At 39.8% G+C, this 24,453-nt stretch overlaps 1 protein-coding gene across 1 annotated transcript in view; it reads right to left on the minus strand.

Annotated features, from left to right (window-relative positions):
- Positions 1-3,162: 3,162 nt before the first annotated feature.
- LOC111870750 (60 kDa SS-A/Ro ribonucleoprotein) overlaps positions 3,163-24,453 on the minus strand; it is a 31,410-nt gene continuing 10,119 nt past the window's right edge. The window contains exons 5-10 of the mRNA XM_023863269.2: positions 23,340-23,551; positions 22,349-22,554; positions 21,071-21,188; positions 18,724-18,966; positions 14,454-14,623; positions 3,163-12,178 (exon numbers count right to left, since the gene is read on the minus strand). Coding sequence (XP_023719037.1) covers positions 12,046-12,178; positions 14,454-14,623; positions 18,724-18,966; positions 21,071-21,188; positions 22,349-22,554; positions 23,340-23,551 — 1,082 coding nt within the window. The 3' untranslated portion in view covers positions 3,163-12,045. The remainder of the gene's footprint in view (positions 12,179-14,453; positions 14,624-18,723; positions 18,967-21,070; positions 21,189-22,348; positions 22,555-23,339; positions 23,552-24,453) is intronic.

Raw genomic sequence — 24,453 nt, forward strand, 5'->3', positions numbered from 1 at the left:
TTATATTAATCTCTCGACACCTCACATCCCAGCCATCCAACCCGTTGAGAAGCATTGCTACAAAAGACATTCTGTTGTAAGCAGTATCATGTTTGCACTTGATTTTACTCCTGCAATTGGTGTAGAACCTAGAGCCATCATAAATATGGAAGTAAAAATAATTTCAATGCCCTGCTGGGGAGCAAATCTCAACTCACTGAGTTCATCCCCATAATAATAAATATTAGAGTAACATATTAGTTTTCATGTTCTCATAGCAGCAAGCATTCACACTGTGGTCTTCTAGGTTGTGATACAGTGCAGTCCCAGAGATGGACACCAACCTTTCAAACTTAAACCCTGAAGATGGAGGTGGCCTGTTCATGCACAATAGTGGTATCCACCTACAATACTTTAACAATTGCCATAACTCAAGAAGACCACAATCTGACTCAAAATAAACAGTCACGCAAGACAAACTTTGTGAAACTGAACTGTACATTTCACAACAGACATTCACAGTTTGGGAGTAGCTTCCTAAGTGCAGAAATGCTACTATTTGTGAAAACATGCCTTTTATTCTTATGTAAATTCCAAGCTCAGAAACTAAATATCCTGCAAACTTATAAGATTCTGAGCCAAAGCATAAAGGAGACTTTTGAGACAATAAAGCAGTTTTTTTTGTTTTGTTTTTTTTTTTTTTAATTTTAAAGACTGATATCTCAATATACATTGTGGAGTATGAAGTGAAACAGATGTCAACCAGAAATGTCTTCTGTCAACTGTATATAAATCAGTAAATGAAGTAAGTAAACAAATAATATTTATGCTGTTTGACTCTTCATAACTGTAACGAGAGGTGCACGCCCTCCACATAAACCGAACATCCACAGTAGCTATACTATTAATGAGACGACAACTGATTCAGATTATGACACTCGTTAGCACCACACAGTTCTGCTGTCTACATTATTAACCTTCGACTTCTCACTGCAACTACTACCTACAAGAATACATGAAGGAATCATATTCTGATGTATGTTAACCTTGTAACTTTCACATACTCTAAAACTGAGGACAGTTTTATGACATACAGACACGACAGTTTAGTGTTAATCAGTCTTGGCTGTAGTTACCAGATACAAACTACTTTCTACACACAATGAAATAATGACAGCTGTGCTGGCCACCTGAGGGTTGTACTCAAACCTGGCCAGCTTAAAAGAAAATATTAAAATTTACAGGTTCTGTGTCTATAATGACTAGATACGTAACTATTGTTTTGTTACTTTGCCACCACGTTAAACTCTCGTGACAACATTTCAAATCAGTTGGTCTGAAATGACGTGAAAGACATGAGTTTTAATGATTAATCAAAAACGAATTTTTAGACAGATCTACAAAGAATAGCAGAAATGGTGTTTAGCAGCTAACATACAAGAGACAGATGATGAGAGATTTTCATTTGTAGACTGATACAACAAAAAGTAGACACTTTGGTGTACCCAACACAGAGAGGTTAAAATATGCAGAGAACCAAGAGGTGGCCAAGATAGCAGACAGGTGAACAACTCATCTATAAGCTAATAAACTCTACAGGTTCCACAAAACTGTGGCCGGTTTACAAGTAGCCAACTTAACATGTTTCACTGTAATAACATGACTCTGAAATTATGTGTGAATTCACTAACATAATTACATACTGAACTGTCAACAGAATTTTTGTGCAGCTTAAAGTGGTTCTGGACTTCTGCACATCTGGCACAGAAAGCCAAAAATGGGTTATGATTCATTACAAATCCATTAAATATTTTCTGAAAACTTTAAAAGGCACTGTTAGTAACTGCAAATGTGGTGCATGTAAATATGACAAACACATCTGCTGCTAGATACTTACTTACTTATGGAGCTGAGCCCTTCTTGAGGAGAAGCCAAATCTGCAGCCAGATACTGTGAGAAAAGAAATTTGAAGACATGCTGCAAAGATAGTCTCTGGTCCTCAAAACAGCTTAAAAGATACACAGTAGTTTTGATTAGATAAATCTAAGAAAGGTGTCATATAGTTTTAAAAAACCTGTTCTTGTATCCCTGAAATTTCTTCAACTATGGCTAATTTCTTTTTTGTGAAACACATCACACTTCCATGTTTATCTTACATATGTAATCAAATCATTATCAATCTGAACCATGCACACAATTAACAGACAGGAAATTACAAGCGCTGGTGTTCTATCTGTACCAAAAAGCAATAAAAAATTTCACTACATGGAACCAACCACACGAGGAAGCATGGCAGTCCTACAGTTGCTGGGAAACTAGACATCTGGCAAGTGTGGAATATCTCAAACTCACAAATCCATAAAGTATCACATCAGTATAAAAATATTTCACAATTAGCTATCGTTACAATTCCAGTACCACTCCTGACTACATTGTGAATAATTTATTCTGTTTATATTTCTGTAGCCACAGCTCTGGTTTTGAGGTATTTTTTGTTAATGACACAGCATCTATCAGACGCACATCACTATTCTGAGTCTTCTGGGATGTGATGGTGCATGGTTTGGCAGGTAAATACCAATATTTTGGTGGGACCTAGCTACCAAATTATGTGGCATCACATCTCAGAGGAATGCCATCTCAATACTCATTACTGCGAGAACCTCAGACTTTACACATCAATGCGTATATCCATATTTCCTACTGCTCAAACAAACAGAACAACGCGTCAAATGGGAAAAGTTTGCTTATGTTGTGGATGCGCAATTCTCCTTTGTGGTGATGGTTATGGATTTCAAGTATAGCATACATTAACAGCGCTAATGCTGAACATAACTGACATTACACTTACAGGGACATGATCCTGAAACCGTTCCAGCCACCTCCCACCCTCACAACCAATTTTCCTAAGATCCATCTTACTAATTAACAAACTCTCCGGTAGCAGAATCTAAAGGTTCTATCTATCTATGGCTCTACAGCCCTTTGTTGACTTGGCCACTTTTTCAGTTTCCTGATCTTTGTACAGTCAGTAGGCCTCCTTGGATGGGTGATAAGCCAGTTGCAAGACTGTTATCTGCACGCAGGACAGCACAAACACAGAATAAACATAGACACACATTCATGCCTTGAGTGGGATTCGAACCCATGATCCCAGTGTTTGAGTGGGCAAAGACAGTTCATGCCTTTGACCATGTGGCCACTGTGATTGGCAATCCAAAGGTTCAACACCGCTAATACGAAAGCCTGCTGTTAAACATGGTGTTGAGCCAGTTCCATCCACTTGCCATAATCTCCCTACAAGTTATTTTAGGCTTGTCATGCACAGCCATACCATAACCTCAATGACATCCTCCTCTCCCTGTGATCTTCCCAGTGTATATATGCACATGTGCATAATGCAATGCATCCATCAGTTCTGAGAATGCCATACAATTGTCATATCATGCTCCAAGAGGCAAACATACATTTCATCCAGAAACCAGAGGGGAGACAACTACTAGGTGTGAGTGTTACCAGATAATCATTCTGTGTGCATGTAAAATGTGGTACTGCGATGAGGTGGGGGGAAGAAAGCTTTGATTGTGCTAGAGAAATGTATATAATAATTTTATGTGGGCATTTAATATTATGTTTCCACTCTTTAATATGGAAAGTAAAGTAATTTCATAAACCACAAATTATAAATAGCATTTAATATTCCCTAACTCTTGCGACATAATACTTCATTTAGCACAGAATTAAGTCTTGCTGATCAAGCACACCTGAAACATGTGCTATTACTAATTCTGAGGTTCTCACATAAGTGAATATTAAGACTATGGTCATCTGGAATGTGATGATAGGTAGTCTGTGTAGATGGAACATCCTGCCTTAATCTTCTCAGCAGGAGGAAATGGGGTAGTAAGCTCCTCCCAAACATTGACATCTACCAGACTACAAGGTGTCACATCCCAAAGGACAGAAACATACAATTTGTTACAAGAAAATGTTATTCTGTGTACTGTTTATACAAAACAGGAGACAACAGCACTTATACCATCAAAGTACTAAAGCGTGTACTTGTTTAAATACATGCTGCACTCTAGCTGAACTACTGCCATAGCAAAACAAAATACTATGAACTTCATTGTATCTGTTCGCTTCAACGTTCTCACTGTGGTGACAACCAGAAATACTGTTTCTTAGAGTCGGACAAGATGTACAGCCCAGCAGAAGTTCACACACGTTTTTGATGAATGTACGGCCTCCGTCTTCAGGGCCAAGAGTAAGTCTGGCAAGCACATTACTTGCTTGGCTTCCTCTTCAACCTTCGAGAGGGGTCAGTACATGCATCTGAAGCACTGACAAACTACCTGGCCCCAGGGCATCACCTCCCAGATGACAGTACAGTCGCACATCAACTTACAACTTCCCAACTTATGATCACAATTACACTTTCAATTTCAGACTTACACCATCTTGTAATGTCCTGGTGACTCTAACCCACAGCTCCTTAACAATCCTTCATAACATACAAATTAACTTAGTTTTAAATGTTTAATACTATGTCATCTGATGTCCCTTTATTTATGTTATAATAAAACAGAATTATAACATAATATGGGTTAAAATATTAAAAAATGACTGTGACTGTAACTCTCCATATGTTCCATGTAATAATGAGCTCAACATATGATTTTTCAAGTTACGAGCCAATTTCTGGACTGCATTTGCAAGTCAAAGGCACATCTATACTCTTCACTGTATATGCTACTGGTACAGGCAAGACAAAGTCAGAAACTAAACTAAAAACCTGGTTCCAAAGTGTACGGCAGTGATATTTAAAAATGAACATGGAGTCGTCTAAAATTCCATGATGTACAAACCACTTTAATCCAATTCCTGTCTCAACGCAACAACACTATGCAGGATTAAAATAGTAGATATTTCTATTTATATAATATAGGTTATAATTTCAGTATACACAGCAATTTACAAATCTCCTAAACCCATTAAATGCTTAACAGATGGGAGCACCGTAACATGTCTTGCGGATGCAAGATGGAACACCGAAACATAAGTCAGTATGCGTTTTGAATAGCCTTACAAAAACTTATCAAGATGTGTTCCTGGACGGAAAATGGGAAACTCCACTGAACAGGTCAAAAGAAAATCAAACAGGATGCAGCTGTGTGTGGAGTTCAACTTGAGAGGGTTAGAAATATTACCATTCTGTAATGTATCCAGCTTGCATGTTGTATCACAGGGATAAGGAGCTTCTTGTAAGACTATTAGTAGTAATATACGAGTCAAATGACACATAATTTCACAATTGTTCTGGGCAAAAGAGTAGATCCCAATAAAAAATCCCCTATGGGCAATGAGGTAGGCATCCCATTGCTGAACCAGCTGATGGATCTCCTCTGCAAGGCCGCTGGAACCACTTCACCAATACGGCCTCGACATCTGTGTCCAAATCGACAATGCTTTAGCACTTTCTTGAGGGGACCAAACATGTAAAAATCCCAAGTAACAAGTCTGGGCTGTCTGTGAGATGATTCAACACCTTCCTGCACACTGAAGCACCAGACAGTGTGGCCCACGTGGGGATGGGTATCGTCATGCAACTTGATGCAAGCTGCCGTGAGCACAGATGAGGGTATGAAGGCATCAGAGGATTCCACATCAGCGCTGTGCATTGGCATGGGGATGTCAGGGTGCCATGGCTATGAGATCCAAGGGCTGCAGGCTCAGGTCCAACAAAGAAGGCAGGGCCGAGGTGGCGCAGTGGTCCAGCAGCGGGTCAGGGAGTTCTGGTTGAAGGGGATCAGTTCACTAGTGCAACACTGGGATGCCTCCTTCAGCATCCATGGGGACTACTTCTTAACAGCCTCTACTCCTTCACACACAATAATGCCTGAAAAGGTTTCATTTGAACAACCCTTGTAATTGAGGTATACAAAAGAATTTACACAATGAAGAAACCAGTTCACACTGATTCATTCAAGATACTTTCCTTCTGTCATTTTTATCTTAGTATCAAGCTTCTGAACACTGTATGGTTGTGTGTACTTATGTATCAACTTGTATTAACTGTTTTCAGAAAAAAAAAACCAATACTGAACAATACTCTGATGATTCCATTTTATGAAAGTTTTGAATTTATATCACCAAAGTTCATGGTCTGATCTGTATTTAAAATCTTGCAATGTGGAGTCTAAAACCAAGAAGCTGATCTGAAGATGTGAATGTCTGAGGCTTCATGACCCACTGTTCAGTTCCTGGCGTTGAATTGGACTCTGTATAATCTCACTAACACAGTCCACTGTCACAACAAACAGAGATTCTTCACGTGGCCAATTGAAGAAAGAGTCTATCAATAACCATGTTAATTGAATACCTTAATCGAAGTTCACTGTTAAGTCGATAATTACGATGATAGTTTCAAATAAATGTTAACCCTTTCGCTACTAGTTAATAATATAAGCTACAACATGAAATTTTAAGTCTATCCCATTACTTCACACACTTCCAACTTTATTTCAAACTGATTAATATGAAGTTGACTGATGTCTATCGGAATGCATGTGTTCCAACTTTTCATGCCAATAAGTTGTTCAACTGAATAAAAAGAGTTAACATATTTTTAGTATGTCTCCCCATCAATCTATCAATTTCAGAGCACTGTAACCATTCTCACTTAAGTATAAACAGTACATCACATTTCCAACTCAAAGAGCCAGCCTCCTTTTACCATAAACAAAATTATATTAATTACGTGACTCTGATTCTAAAATTGGTGAAACCTAACCTTTAAAATTAAAGAACCTAAGAACCTATAAATGCAACACACAGATGCTAAATGGAGTGAGATTCAAAATAAAACAAAGTTAAAAAAATGATCAATTAGGTTCTGCACAGGCCATGTTATTCTTCTCTTGGGTCTTTGCATTGTGTGGACGCAGGCAGTGTTGCTGACGTTTCAGAAGTACATTGTGCTTCCAGCTTCAGGGTCAAAATCAGGGCTCAATGTTCATGGAGGGAGAGGCTCCAGTTCCACCCTTCCCCTGCGGGTATGTCAGACCAGTGACTCATTGCACTCACCTTAACCCTGAACATGGGAGCAGCATGTACCTCTGAAACTTCAGCAACACTGCCCAAATCCACATGGTGCGAAGAGGCAAGATGAGACTCACTGTAGCAGATCCATCATGTTCGCAACATCGGAACATCACATCTGCATGCATACAACACACATTATGATTGTTATCAGGGATAAAGCACAATCATGGGCCCATTTCCCTAAATGTAATTAAATAATATTCCCTTACTATTTCAAAATGAAAGTAACTCATCATTTTGCAGTTGGAAATACAAAACCAAGCAAACCAGGAGCAGTACATTCTAACAGCTCTCACATACTGAAGCAATGAGCAAAACAAAGAGATGTAAATATCCTTAAAAAAAGACTAGGCTTCATTCAAAATGGGAGATTGAATTATGCTCAGGGTTTAGTCTCATATGCAGCTTTTGGTACTTCTTACATTTATAAGGTAGTCTACTGCACCCTGTTATGTATTATTAACAGACGAGAATACCCAGTTGGAACAAACAGTTGAAAAATGTATTTCTAACTACAATACTACGTGCTAATGATACATCCATGACAAAATTCCATTATAAAAAGTTTCAATTCTCCTCTCATATAATAATTCAGCAAATATACTTAGAATTCAAAACATTTTGTGTGAAGAAATGTCTGCATAGATGAGACACACCACACACCAGTTCAGTACCAAACATCTCATGTCACCTTATGTCAAAAAGAACTGTGACATTTTGACATCTGATCTCATGGACAAGTTTAAGCTACTAATTATGTTAATATATAGAAATAATCAAAAACAGAAAATCACTTTTCTTATTACACTATAAAGTGCATAATATATGGATTATGACAGATCTATTTCATTTTTTTAATGTGAAGACACCCAAAACTACACTCATCCCATTTTGAAGTGCTGAAACACAATTTTCAGCTTGATATACTTAAAACCAATAACTGAAATTTTATTTTGAAACATTACAACATAATACAAAGTGGAACCTTGCCAACACAATGAAACAGAAAGGAAAGAAACAAGCCAGCTATAAGAACAAGGACCAGTCCTCCTCCAACATTTTAACCTTGTATAAATTTGTGATCAGTACAGGCCACCAAAGAGGAGGAGGAGGAGACGAGAGTAGTGAGAAACTGAGTGTCTCCACTGGACACGCTTGCTGTAATGCTGAAAAGACTTTCTACTAAAAGTCATGCCTCCCTCTTCCCATGACAATATCCGAGCATTAGTGAAGTTACATTACCGATTTTCACAACAATCTTCTTCCACTTTTGCTGGCTTATTCCTGGCACTTCTACTGTAACATAGGTAAACTCTTTTAAACTTTACAGATTGCAACCTGTTGCATGTGTAAAATCTAAGAATCTGACCACTGACACAACAAATAAATGAAAAGTTGTATTCAAGTGAAGACAAGCATATATCAATCGTACCTCATTTATTATATGTATGCATAAACTTATGCTACATGCTTAAGCATACAATAAATAAGTGAGGTACAGATTAATATATGTTTGTCTTCATTAGAATATGATCTTTCCTTTATTTGTTGTGTTGACAGTCACATTCTTAGATTGAACTCTGAAACACAAGACAAGTCTCATGAAGCCAACTGATTACATCTACAATTAACGTTAGAAAGAATGTGAAGGAAACAGAAACGCAAAGAAATATAGTCTCGAAATTACCTGTCTTGTGAGTTGAGACAACACACAATAGTCTCGAAATTACCTGTCTTGTGAGTTGAGACAACACAGTCTTGTGGAACACTACTGACGTTTCACAGGAACAAGTGTGGGCAGTGCAGGAGAGAAACTGTCCTGATATTGCAGAGGAGGGACCCAGAATGGGGCAGATGATAGCACCAAGAAGTGACAGATATACCAGCAGCAGAATATCTTAAGATGGAGTCCAGCATGTTCTTCAGAAACATCACTACGATCTACCAGACTATATTGCATCATGTCCCACAAGCTGGTTAACCTCCAGTCACCACCGCGAGAATCCAAAATCTCTCTCTGTCCGCTCTGCTTATGTGTATCTAAACAACTGCTTGTATAAATGTTATCATTCATGAACAATAGGTACTGCATAGCACAGACATGTCACTCTATATGTCATATACTAAGTCCGCTTTCCACAGGATAAGAGATCCATAAGCACGTTAGTACTACTGCCAATACGTCCGTCTGAGACACACCACCATGTAACACGACTCTCACATAATAAGTACAGTTTATGAGAGTCTGTTTTGTGCTGTTGGTTTAGCCAGGCACCGGAGAATTTCCCTTCGGATGTGTTTATGTTTTGTGCTGCAACCCTAGCATGCACATGCCCCCTCCCTCACTCATTTCTCCCCTCCACTCCTGTGGGACCTCTGGGGCATGTCTCTGAAACTCACTGCAGTCTTGGAAACGACTCGTGAAGTTTGTTTTAAAATTTGGTTTGGTTCCTTTCCTTATAAAATCATTCTGGCCGTCGTTTCTACCTCCTGCTTAGGGCAGTCCAGTCCCTACACAGTCTGCCAAGGTGAGCTGTTTTTTGTTTCATATTTCATTTTCTGCTTCTGCCTCAAGTGGGCAGACATCGTACTGGCCGCAATGGAGATTTTGTGTTGTTTTCTTTTGCTTTCCTGCAGTCTAGTTGTATCTCCACTTGAGATGAGTTGTTTGAGTTGTCTTCTGTTTCATCAAGTATCATATTATTTTGAATATAAGATGCATATTTTTCACATTTCTTTTTCCCCCATTGAAAAATTGAGGTGTCTTAAATTCCAGGAATATGCACCCTTCTAATTTCTCCCTCCTAAATCCCACATTCAAAAACTGGATGCGCCTTAAATACTAATCTCTACTTCTCCTTCTGTGTATATAAAACATCCCTGAGGGTACAACATACCCTGAGTGTGAAACCACACAAAAGGAAAGTCCTGCATGCTCAATGAGATCTCCGTATGGTGATTTCAGTTCCCATCACGTGTTGTTGAAAACAGAATCTAATAGATTTTAAAGCTGACAGAACGATTTACATCACTGTCTACAGACAGTGCATCCTCAAAGATGTTTCAGATGCTTTGTATGTCCTCTGCATGAAATAAATGTGTAATGGACAGGCAATTTTTGGCCATGTGTCCACATGTTTCATATCCAAAAGTATTCAATGGATTTCAGTAAACACTGATACTGAGGATCAACATTATGTTGCAAGCGAATATCACCTGGTCCAAGCAATCCAATACATATACTTAACAAGAACACAAAATTAAACTCTTGCAAAATTTCTAGACAAGAACTTCATATGTCACAAATTTGTCAATTATATCATATAAAATAAAAAGGCTGTAACTTCTATTTGAAACATTTTTTTGATGTGATATACAAACAAAATTATGTGTGCCTCTACGCAGTGCAACACGTGTACTGCTGATCAACTGCATCAGCCTGTTAGCCCGGAGACTTGTGCCCACATTACGCAAATGTCAGACCTAATGGAGATTGCAATAGTGTCTACTCCACACCTGAGTTATGCCTTCATGTTTCTGTTATACATTTCACATTTTACTGCATCATGAACTTCACTTACCCTTAAAACAGTAACATAATACATGCACATTGTTGTCTAAGAAATAACAAAAATGTGGAATTTTTAACAGGGCCATATAAAAAATGTTATTAAAAAACCTAACAGGAAAAAACAGAGACATATGGCTTTCACAGATACCTTTCAAATGTGTGAATTATTTTCTTACTGCTGGTGACTTCAAAAAAAGAAGTCTTAGAAATCACTTCAAACTAACTACAGAAATACCTGCAATGCCATATTTATCTGACAACATGACCATTTTTATCAACTTTTATTTACATTCAAAAGTATCTACTCATATTCAAGAAAAATGTGTAAAAAGGGGAAAGAAAATCAACCACTATATAGCAAGCTCATGAGCACAAAGAAGAAATTCTTTCCAAAGTCCTACCAATGATGTACTTAAGGGTGAATTCTGTACCATGAACAAAATTTTGTACACTTCCACATCTTCATATAACGTGTCAAAAGATCTCTGCTGCACAACGCTCCTGTACAAGTTATATGAACGTTACCAGACATGTTACTGAAATCAAACTGGTTCCACAGTGATGCAGCCATTAACCCTCAAGCAGTAGTCTGGCGGCCGCTGTGTCAGAAGCAGCTGTAACCATGTTGAATTTGAGTTTTTCACAGCGGTGACTATCAAGAGTACATAAGAGTATTCTAGGATGTCATGCCATGTAGTTCAGACAGCGTGGCCTTTTGGAGGAACCTGTCACCACCATCTTGGGGGGGGGGACATGTCATAGGGTAAGCCAAGCCAGAAACCCATTGAAATTGCCATTTGCTGCCTGCTTCTGTTGGTTTTTTGCTTTATTTACTCTTCTACCCTGAAGACAGAGGCAATGTGCTTGCCTGAAACTTTGGGCTCTCTCCAAACTATATGCCATTACAACCCAGAATATCAGTCTCTTTTAGCTGTAGTATGTCTATCAGTCATTTCTAAGTTCCCACTTTGATTCTGGCTGCATTTCCTTCTTATCTACACACAGAAGCCTCTGCTCTCCTGCATCTTTCCTTCACCAAATAATGCATTTCATTTATCACTACAAATAAAGATCTAAAATTAATATATATTCTGCAACTGCATTGCAAGGGCAATGATTTGTGGTCATTTATATGCACCTGCAAGGCAGGCAAGTTGCCCTGTGAAGAAATCCTCAAGGGGCTTAATGAAAATGGCAAGGTTCCAACACACCTGAAACCTGTCTCCAGCCTTATAGAACATACAAATAAAAAGGGCCTCTCCTTTGGCATCTTCTGTTTTGAAAAAGAAAGAGAATATTTGCTTGAAGGTGTAACGAAAGGGTTAAAGCACACAGCACATTGTCACATTTGAATCCACTTCTCTCCAACTAAGAGAGATACCAGCTTATGCTTAGAATGCTCCTCTGGAGAAAGCTTCGATGACACGTGGAACCTGAGCATCAAAGCCAGCTACATCCAGCATACCAGGGTCATTGGGACAAGCCACAGCAAAGTGTGAAGCAGCCAAACCACAGGTCACCAACCTAAGTGATGGAACAAGGACATGAAACCAACAGTAAGACTTCATTGCTTCAGTTGTGTACTATGTAGGTACAGATGCCTCATTCATTCATTCATTCATCAGTGGCTCTACAGCTTTTTGTTGGGCTCTGGCCTCTTCTTCAGTTTAGTAATCTTTTTACACAGTTGGTAGTAATGTATGGAGGATCAGCCCATCACAAGGCTGCTACCTACGCACAGGATAACACAAACACAGAATAAACGCACACACAGACATCTATGCCTTGAGTGGGATCTGAACCATGATCCCAGAGTTCAAGTGAGCAAAGACAGTTAATGCCTCAGACCACACAGCCACTGTGATCGGCAACAAATATCATATTTGAGTAAAATATTAGTGAAGCTATGACATGACACTTCATAGTCCAATAAAGAACAACAGAATTCAAAGAATAATGCACAAATGAAAATATGTAACTGTTTACTATTTCATGTATTAAAACTGAAAATAGTCAGTAATAAATAAATTCATATAAATCTTAGTCTTTTGGGTTTTGTTGCTGGAGCTAAGTGTGATGCATTGACTCTTAAGACCAGGCCACATCGAATGTTCAGGACCCCCCACGCGGACACTGAAACCCTTCTCAACACATCTCTCCACTAAGCACGTGGTCACTCCTGCCACTATGTTCATCATGGCTTCACCTCCAACACACTGCATAATACAAGAGCTATGTGAAACCTGTTGACACCTCTGCAAGACGGCAGCTGTGAAGTTTGCCGAACTGGATGTCCTCAGTACAGCTATGGTCTACGAGCCAGGCAGCCAAGAAATTGGGGTTCAATTCTCAGCAGAGGTGAGAGTTTTTTTTCTTACCTGCAGCATCCAGATCGGATGTGAGGCCCATGCAGCCAAACACCCAAGGGTTACTGGGGATGCATTCCCTGAGATTGAAGCTGACCATTCACCTCCAAATATTGCAAAGGTTAAGAATATGTGGATCTACACCTCCACTTCCAGGGTGTCATCATGGCGCAGTGCTTAATTAAGTACAGAGGCTTTACATTTACCTTTAGACTCTTGGAGACTTCTGAGTGTGCTATTTGCACCTGTACTAGATGGCCTCTGTCCAGACATCTTACAATGGTAACACATTGCACAATCTAAAATAAAATAAAAACACCAACCCTCTGCCAGCAATCCCCCATATGTCACTGATGCAAGGACAGAGGTTATCCAATGGTCAGTTACAAATACCATTGTCTTCAAAAAAATGCATATATATATATGATCTCAGTTTATTAAAAATTATCACTGCTTTAAAAGGACCAAAAATATTTAACCCAGATTTCATTAAGTATGAAATTAAACAGTTTGTATCATGAATTTCATAGTCACATCTTACAATTTTTATAATGGAAAAATTCTGTAACCCAAATGTCCGTAACATGAGGGTGTCCTGTACATACAAAACTACAAGAATGTAAAATGCCATCTATCTGTGAAAAATAGCAAAGTAAAAATGGATAAAACAATACTGCATGAATTTTCTTATCTTCTCTTAACAACATAATATAAACAAGATGTGCAGCGGAGGATATAAAACTAATAACATATAAAAATTTGAACTGACAAGTGCTGAAATGAAGGTACTCATACCAAAATGACCACAGATCAAAAAGATACATGAGAATGCACATTCAGCAGTCCAGTGTTCATATTTAATATTTTGGGGCACTGGAGCATGTAACAGGAGAGATAAAATACAACTTAATTATTTACAAAAACACAGTGTTGGCTGCAGGAAAGAAACTGGTTAAGTGATTCTGACAGCAGTGGACTGTGAAGACTACAGATTTCTGGGATGCCATCCCATGTTGTTTGCCTATCTACCAGACTACAAGGTGTCACACCTCAGAAAACCATAACCATCAAACAACATTATCTTCTATTACCATGGTAATCACAAGCAGCGGCAGGTCTTTGGAACCTTATAAAACAGTGAGCAAGTTGCCTCAGGTGGTGATGGCTAACTATATTCAGGAGGGGCTGGGTTTCATTTTACGGCAGGACCGATTTCATATGCCCCCCCCCCCGGAGTGTCACCAGGCAAATATTGTTAACAGTACCTCAAACTAGGCCATCATCACTTCATTTTACATCCTGTCCACTCGTTAATGACCTACCATTCAATGAAGATGCTTATGAAGACAAGGATGATGACAGCTTCATTAAATAAACCATAACAACAAACACCACCTTAACTGCCAAGCCAGACAATGAGGAAGGTGACTTACTTTGCATTGGGGAGGTTCAGGGCATTACGGTACTGCTGCAGAGACTGGATAACATCAGCACTCCGTTGTCTCACTTGGGTATCTGTCAAGATAATAAATACATCTACCAGTTTCTTCATCTTCCTGGCCCACAACAGTGGCTGGGACAGATCAACAGCTCCATTTGGTATCTAGGGACAAAGGAAAAGACAACATAAAGAAATTGCACATACTTTTCCACATACGACTGACTCCGACTACATTACCCTGGAAATCAAACTGATTGCAGTTTGGTAGTCCATTGGTGGACGCTGAATGCCGAACAACAGTAAAATCATTTGACCACCAGAACCATTTCTAAGAGAATTATAACATTTTGCACCCAGCCATTCAACTGCTAGCAAGCCATACATACATACATACATACATAGGCCAGTCAAATGAAAACCTTAAATATTTTTTTGAGATTTATTGTGCACAAGTGGCACAAAGCTGTATCACTTTTCAACATAAACTCTCCCACGCTCAGTGCAAGTCCTCCAGTGCTCACAAAGTGCATGAATTCCTTTACAAAAAAATTCTTTTGGTAGTCTGCGCAATCACTCATGCACCGTATGGCGTACCTCTTCATCAGAACAGAATGTCTTTCCTCCCATTGCTTCTTTGAGTGGTCCAAACATATGGAAATCACTTGGGGCAAGGTCTGGTCAGTATGCCAGATGAGGAAGATACTCAAAATGCATGTCACTGATTGTCGCAACTGTTGTACGGGTAGTATGGGGCCTTGCATTATCATGTTGCAAAAGGATACCTGTGGTCAGCAGTCCACGTCGCTTTGATTTGATTGCAGGCCGAAGATGATTTTTTAGGAGATCTGAGTATGATGCACTGGTGATAGTTGTCCCTCCAGGCGTATAGTGCTCCAAGATGATGCCTTTTTTGTCCCAAAAGAGAGTCAGCATAACCTTCCCCGCTGGTCATGTTCGAAACTCCTTCGGTTTTGGAGATGAGGAATGGTGCCATTCCTTGCTCACTCTCTTTGTTTCTGGTTGGTGGAAGTGAACCCAGGTTTCGTCTCTTGTAATGATTCTTGCAAGGAAGTCATCACCTTCTCGTTCAAAGCGCCGCAGAAGTTCTTCACAAGCATCAATATGTTGGTCTTTCAATTCAGGAGTCAGCTGCCGTGGCACCCATCTTGCAGACACTTTGTGAAACTGGAGCACATCGTGCACAATGTGGTGTGCTGAACCATGACTAATGTTTAAACTTGCTACAGTTTCATTCAATGTCACTTGGCAGTTTTCCCTCACTGTGGCTTCAACTGCTGCAGTGTTCTCTGGAGTCACAACTCGATGTGCCTGACCCAGACGAGGAGCATCTTCCAGTGAAGTCACAGCATTTGAAAACTTCCTACTCCATTCGTACACTTGCTGCTGCGACAAACATGCATCACCATACTGAAACTTCATTCTTCGATAAATTTCAATAGGTTTCACACCTTCACTACACAAAAACCGAATAACAGAACGCTGTTCTTCCCTGGTGCAAGTCTCAAGTGGGCAGCCATCTTATACTGGTGCTGTGGCGGTGTTCGTGCAACTGCACTATGCTGCAACCTACAGGCCATTCTGCACACTGTTTGTAGCACGCTTACCAACTTACAGGATATGGCGCGAAATTTCGTTTTTTTATTACAAATTTAAGGTTTTCATTTGACTCACCCTCGTACATACATACATTACACTAGGACCACGCCACAGCTCAAGCAGTTAGTCGCTGGCTTCCCACCGCGACAGCCCAGGTTTGATCCCGGGTCTGGTCAAGTGGGATTTGTGGTGGACAAAGTGGCGCTGGGGCAGGTTTTCTCTGAGTACTTCGGTTTCCCCTGCCAATCTTCATTCTACCAACCGCTCCACAATCACCCTCACCTATCTTCTTGGGCTGGTACAAGGGACTTAGTCCCACCTCACTAGCAATAAAAAGATACATTACTCTACATACATACATAGATACTGTCATGTATGAGGGGTTAGCATGATAAATGTAACAGGTTCTGGATTGGATGACTGGATTTATTGGCACTTCTTTACAATTACAACCAATTATAACAGCTCACATTCCATGGTTGCCTAAGACTCGCTCCATTCTTTACTGGACGAGTGTCCTCTGTTCCGCATGACTAACTTGGTTCTGATTGATGAGTTGGTTACTTCTTCAGCTTCCGCTGTCTGCTAGTTATCACTCCACAGCTAAGGACTGAACTCATGAGACTGCATCACTGCACTTTCTTCCACTGAACCAAGCTCTCAAATGAGGTCTTCCTTTTATAACTTTGGGAAAACTGAATATAAGTCACAATGTCTTATAGTTTCTCTCTTACTTTCTTTCTGTGTTTAACCGTTGTCACGGGAACTGTTGCCCAGCAATGATTATTCTGCAGCTATTTGCTGCAGAGGGAACATGCTTACAAATTTGTCACCTAGCAACGATCATATTCTGACCTGCTGTCATGAAAATGTGTGTTGGTGAGCCACTGGCTAGCAAGGGACTATTCCAGATTTCAGGAGTCATGTCACAGTACATTACATACATTACAGATACATTATATTACATTACATACATATATACTGTGACGGATTTGTTCGAAGCATTAAGCTATACAGCCAGAAAAACCCATTGCTAGGTAAACACATTCCCAACGCAGTCAACAGTGGAACTTCAATGGCATAGTAGTGAGCATTTCAATAAGCAAGTTTGCATGACAACAGATTCATGAAAAAGGAATTTCGGTGTATACGAGCTAGCCTATATAAGGTGCCATGGAGACTCTTCATTAAGTCATTTAACAGACAGATGTCATTCAAAGCAGTTCAATAGTTGCAGTGTTAACCAGATAAGATTCGTTAGAAAGCAACAACCAGTATGCAGATGCTGAAGACTTTATTTTATAAGTTATAGTTGCATTAATCTTTAGAGGTTTATAAGCATTTGTAGTTACGGCTTGTGAGCGTTGAATAAATCTATTCACCACTCTAAACCCTGTGTACAGTCACTAATACACACAACAACACACACATACACACACAGGAGGTGTGATAAAAATTATGGTGAATTAGCATGTCTGGCTGTAAATTGAGGGTGACAAATGAAATAAGCGTGCATAGTGTGTTCCCCCCCCCCCTTCTCTGTAGGCTTGTCTAACAAGTTTCAACTAGCACCGCTCATCCTGTCAGTAGTTACTGAGGGTTCAGTGAATATATATGAATATACATATGATACACAACTACCGCCATCTATTATCTCTATATACAAATTACTATAACAGACATCAAAGACTGTAAAGAACAAAGATGTAAAAACTTGGAATGAAAAAACTTTGTGGAAAATTTGAAAATTTGGTGATTATGGCTATTGATAGTGGGCCTATGCCTATATGAAAATAATTCAAGATGTAGGAAAAACTGAAAATCACACCGCTGGAAAATTCTGTCACGTCACTCGAGTGATTATATACAGGATTTGGATTGGTAATTGGATTTCCTGAACTCTTACACATCTTTGACTGTAAGTAAACTATAACCGTTTCACTAATTCACACACACTTTACAGTTCACTAGAAAACAAACTAAGGTCTCCTCAGCCTGCAGTGTCTTCACCAGTCTTCAGGTAATGGCTTCCAACGGCGAGCATTCCCGTTCTTCTGGGTTCTGAGCTCTCCCTGGCCTCAGCTACAGTAACTCTTGACTGACTGCCACTAGACTCATCTTGATTATACTATCTTGGCGCACATTGCACACAAAAACTGCGACACTATTGCTATTTACAGGCAGCTGCCTGTGGCAACTGTCTAGTTTTTTGTTTTGTGGTCTTTGCCTAGCAACAGGTCTACATGCCACAATATGTTACTGAAAGTTGTATGAGAGATCGGGGTATGAAGGAACATTTCAACCTGAAAAGCAAATGGTTCTTTATGGCAAGGAAGTGATAAAGCTTCAAAGTGAATGAAACTTTTTGCGAATACATGAGAGGTTGCAGTTTGGAAGTGCATCTAGAAAAATGTTCCAGTTAAAGGTCTTTGAAATGCAAAGAACACAAAATTCATAGTTTGAAGGCAAGCCAAGGATGGATGAGGAGGTTATCTGCAAGAAAATCTGCTACTTGGACAAAGCAGTGTCTCTTATGAGCATGAAGATATGAGCAGGCCAATATGTTACACAACTCTAAATATCCTCATTCTACCATTATGGAAAAGATGTGCTAACAAACAGAAACACACAAACACTTCCGATACCTCTTTCAGTTTGTTCTGCGTTTCTTTCATGGTGATATTCTTGTCCAGTTCCACTGGTTGCATTGAACCTTCAGCACCAAAAGCCACCACTGTCACATCGCGTTCTGCCTTTACCAGGCAAAGCGTTACCAACACAGCTGCCTGTGTGGGCGAAATGTTAGAGCAGTGCCAGCATTTGCCATGTACCATCTGGCTCCGTACGTCAATTGCCACTAAGTAACGCATCCCTGTTGGTACTAGTAACTGAAACACAAATATAGGGTAATTCAAAACAAAGTAAACACTTTCAGATTACTAATAATACTGTCACGTGTTGGGTGTATAACGCGACAAGTAACTTCACACCGTATTGGATATAGCGAATTTATTGCACATTCGCTCTTACAATCACACAATTTACAATCTCACAATTACTGCCATCGGCAGTATCACAAATACTCCGACGAAAGGCAGACAGCTACTGACTGGTTACTCTTTCTCTAGTAACTCACTTACTAGTAACTGCTACTCACAAACTGGCTAACTCATAACTAACTGTTGAATAGTGTTTGCTGCTCCTTACTTAACCCCGTTATGGATAACACAGAAAACAGTTATGTAATAGGCACCACTGTTGCGTAACGTTGTGTTTACTGACTGCCTAGGAACAGTCGTTGCACGGACTCCCCGCTTTGTTTACAAAGGTGTTGCTGGGCAGCGCGGCCGGGAGTCGTTTACGGCTACGTAGCAACTGCGGCGTCCCGTGTCATGTCACCGCGGGGAAAGGGGTGTCTACCGAGCGTTGCACACTGATCGACAGAGTGGGGGTATGTGACGTCACTCGCGAGATCACAAAGTTCACGCGACCCCCACCTCCCACTACGCCATCCACGCCACAATACAATATTCATTTCCGGGTAATACCTACATACTCATGGGTAGTTAATTTGACCAAGGTTTTTTTAATAACAAAGTAAAAGTATCACTAACAGGCTGTGGAGGCCCACAGGGTTGTGAGATGTTGAGCTTCCCACATTTTCTAGACAATCAGCTCATAGATGGCGGTAAGGCTGTCAGCATTACGCGCTGGCCGCCCTTTACCCCCAAGAATATTCCAAGAATATTCCTAGTACTCATTTCTGTTAGAGGCTGAGTCGACCACAGGGCCACAGTGTGCCTGGAAGGATTAGGTAAACTGAAAAAATCCCCCTCATTTGGATTCGATCCTGTGACCCTCTGGCTTGTAGCATAGCGCCTCAACCAACTATGCTACTGTGTGCCCCCAAGTTTTTTCTAATACCAGGCAAAAATGTGGTTCTCTTTCCATCCACTTCAGGTGCATGTTAGGAAAATGACAACTCCATAGATAAAACAATATATGTCCATTGGTATGTAAAGATGAATTCTGCTACATGTGTGGGAGTACCACGAAGCATACAAGTAGGACCCACTGGAACAAAAGTCATTCTATACATGGTATAAGTCTGATACCAAAGGGTACACTGCAAGGGACAGAGTTCTGGTCATCCACCGTTACCAGTAACACGCTGATAAAACTGTGAGAAGAAATGGAGTATGAGACTGACGTCTGCTGTGTGCCTCATTGGGATCACACTGGGTGTCCATAAAGTTTGCAAGAATTTTGGAGAAAATTTGCATCAATCTTATGTGTTATGTAAATACTGTACCATAAATTTTATTTCTAAAGCTTCTTGAAAGTGTTCATTTCATTCTGAACTATCCTGTGCAACCTATCAGATATCTGCAGCATGATCGCCTCTACTGTTTTCAATAGTCCTGAACAGCGTTCAGTAAATTTTCTCTCCAACATTGTGAGGGGAACATAGTTAACATGATTTAATTTGCAGAAATCAGAAGCATGAACAAACAAAGCGGGGCAGGACCTGTAAGGTACAAAGTGATGCAAAACTGCATGGGCCCTTGGTTGTGCATGTTTTTTGGGACTAAATGGGAGGTGGGACAGTGTAATGTCACAATGTGACATCTCTGCTTTCTTTCTTGGTCATAACTTTGTGAGAAGACATTTTGGAAGGTCGCAGGTTCAACTCCCGATGAGGTCATTGGATTTTCTTCAGTTGACCTAATCCTTCTAGCTGCACTATGGCCCTGGGGTTGACTCAGCCTCTAACAGAAATGAGTACCAGGAATTAATTAAATAATTTTCCTGGGGAGTAAAGCACAGCTGGTGCGCAGGGCTGACAACCTTACTGCCATCTTTGAGCCAATTATCTAGATAATGTGGGAGCCTCAATGTCTGACAACCCTATGGGCCTTCACGACCTGGTATAGGGATAGCTTTACTTTTTTCAGGTTTTGTGGAAATCAATCAACTGGTCCATGGGCCTACCGTGAAAGTAGTCATCAACAGTTGATTCAACACCTCTACAACTTTTGGATGTGGTTGTGGTGGTGGTGACTTTGTTTTAGCATCTGGCCGAGGCGATCGTGGTCCATATGCTGGTGACCTGTCAACATATTTCAAAGCATTACAGAAACTGAAGCAAGATAATTAACTGACATATAACCCCCACACACAAAGGCAGGCCTACTAGGAATAATTGTAATACTCAATTCTCAAAATCTGTTCAAATTCTCATCTTGACCTTGTCTTGAACTGAAAAAAGAAAGTTGTTTTCACACGTGCCTACAAATCAAAGCAAACAAGACAAGCAGGGAATGACGTCATAATGGAGAGAAGAGAGCTGTATATGAAGCTCTGATAGGAAATATTGAAAATAGATAAGTTTGAAGACATATGCAAAATGAGAGATTAACATTAGAATACATTTTAAAGAAACAGGACGAAAGGGTGTGCACTGGGTTCATCTGGCTCAGAACAGGGACCAGTGGCTGGGTCTTGCAAACGTGGTAACGAATCTCCACGTTCCATAGGATGCTGTGAATTTCTTGAGTAGATGATTAGCTTCCCAAAAAGGGGCTCATCTCCATGCAGTTATTAGTCTTTTAAATCCAGTTAAGGTAAAAAAGACAAGCTGTCCCTGTGCTTAATTAATTAAGCACTATGCAATGAAGGCGCATGGGGGAGTGGACATATATATATCCACACCTTCTTGACCTCAACACTAGCTGGAGGAGAGTGGTCAGCTTCATATCCAGGCTGCTTTACACCCAGGAAATGAATCCCCGGTACCCACTGGATAGAGAGTTGTGTGGACCCCAGAGCTGGTCTGGGCAACATGGAGAGGAAAGTATTCTCAAGGTCTCAAACACCTTCACCTTGGCCATCCAGCTCATAGCCAGTCACCATACCAACTTTGCTATCCTGGCTCTTATATCTTCATGGTATAGTGCTTAAATAATTAAAAACAGGGACAACTTTATCTTTTACCTACTCTAACAATACGCTGTGCTGATATACAAGGTTCTCACATCAGCATAAAGGTTACACAGTGTTCTGGGATATGATGGTACAGTACATTGCAAACCCATCTACCAAACAGCACAGCATCATATCCAAGAAAACAATAACCTTCACCAGCTGCAGTGTTCAGAGCATGACGAATGTCTGTTATGTTCAAAACCTGATGGAGGAACCAGTATCCATACACATAAATTTTTTCTTTTGGCAGTGAATGCATTAATACAATAAATATATGAGACATACTTTCCCAGACACTCATAATTGCGGAGTGTCACAAACACAAGAGCTGGATGTAAGTTCGATTCAGCAATAGCAGACTGGTTATTCAGAGCATCCAATACTTTGGCCACAATGGGTCGATTTCCCTTGAGAAGCCACAGCCGTCCAAGTCTCCTGAGGTTCTGCAGTAGCACTCCCAGAGGAAGGTGTGGTATAAGTGCAGTCCACACCTGATGATAAAAGGAAATAAAATAAATGCAGCTGAAGTTGATTCTGATGATGGCGTGTAACACACACTCGTAGTATTACTGAGTTTTTGGACCTCGTCCGACAGCTGCTAGTCTAAAGAACATGGCAATTTAGAATGCGCATCTGTTTCCATCTTCAGGTGAAAAGGTGGAAAGGCAACGACTCTTGTTTCTATTAGAAAGAGCAATCTGTATTCCCTACAAAACAGACAAAATACACTGTAAAATGAGGAACTGGCCAAACAATTAATGTCAAAACTACACTACATCTATACCGGGCCTCCACGCAGTTTACTATATGTATACAAGTCTTGAATATACTGCTGTATGTCCACTGGAATATAACCAAATTGCAACAACTGACTTGATGATACGCAATATCACATGAAGAGTTTTTAACAATCTTTTATTCCATAACTTTCATTTTATAATAATTTTATAATTCATTGTATTTTTATATCTTGTATTTTATAATGTAACAGCTGTCAAGTATCCAGCTTTACTGTCACAACGAAATTGCAGTTCAATAGTGTGTGAATATAGTAATCATGTGTTTTGCCTGATGATGGCTTTAAAAGCCGGAACATATAGATAAGATAACGTTGACCTTGACCATTATGTGGTTGTGTTATGACGGACTCCAATAAAGAATTGTATACACAAGTAATAACACAACAGGATGCATGAAATGAAAAAAATAATAAATAAATATAATTTCTTGGACCCAAATGCTGTGTAAGCAGCCATGTGTTCCAAACTTCCTGTACCTCCTTTGATTTGAGGAAGTGGCCAGGGACGTGCTCAAGCAGAAGGGAGTGCATCTCTATGAGTCTTGCAGCATGGTGTTCATCATCGCAATGCTTAAAATCCTCAATTGTCTGCAGATAGGACATCACTTGCTGTGCCTCCGGTTTATCCCCAAAATCCTTCTTTGCTTCTTTCAGGCCATGGACAACATACCTCAACACTGCAGCTATTGCTGAAACCACAGGTCACATAAGACAATGTACTTTACTTCAGAATCCAAAGAGTTCAGACTTCAGAGGTTGCAAAGACTTTCATAATGACTTCCCTAACTTCTCACACACTTCCAGTTTTCAAACTTATAAAATGGAAAGCAGGTCCAAATTTTGATGTGATATTGAAAAATGAAAAATGTACTTGGTTATGAGACCAAAAGAAGTGTCTTTTTTATGACTTATTTAATAATGCTTTTGAGAACAGGGTGCTGAGAATATTTGGACTGAAGAGAGATGAAGTGACAGGAGGTTGGAGAAAACTGCATAATGAGGAGCTTCATAACTTGTACTCTTTACAAAATATAATCAGAAGGTCTGTACTGTTCTACTGAACAGGCTGACTTCTCTGCCACAGTTTAGGCATCAAACAATTCTCCCCTTGTAGGTAGTTAATTCATTATTTGTCTGTATATCTGATAAAATTCCATTCTTTACACATGCCTTGTCAAATTCCTTCTACTATTCCTAATTTTATTACATATATTGAGTAAGTTTAATATCTAATTACTGTAATCGTAACTTGAACTTTTATTTTACATTCTGACACATTTCCGAGAAATGTAATCTCAATGTTATATTTTAGCGTCCTGCTACACTGATTCATCTGGATCCAGCAGTACAACACATGCAGTAACAGGAGCAAAACACAACACAGAACACGATACACAAATATATGTAGGAAGAATGCTCACATAAAAGAGGATTGGTGTAATTTGCGTGTTTGAGTGCAACGTAGGAAGAATCCTGAAAAGTTTTATTATTTAGAATTCATCGTCCTACATGACGAATACAGATTTTAGTCACTTCAGAATGAAGACATTATGGCATGCAGTACAATAGTTTAACGTGCATAAAGACATCT

The sequence above is a fragment of the Cryptotermes secundus genome, unplaced genomic scaffold, assembly GCF_002891405.2.
Source record: "Cryptotermes secundus unplaced genomic scaffold, Csec_1.0 scaffold204, whole genome shotgun sequence".
In the NCBI taxonomy this organism is placed as follows: Eukaryota; Metazoa; Arthropoda; class Insecta; order Blattodea; family Kalotermitidae; genus Cryptotermes; species Cryptotermes secundus.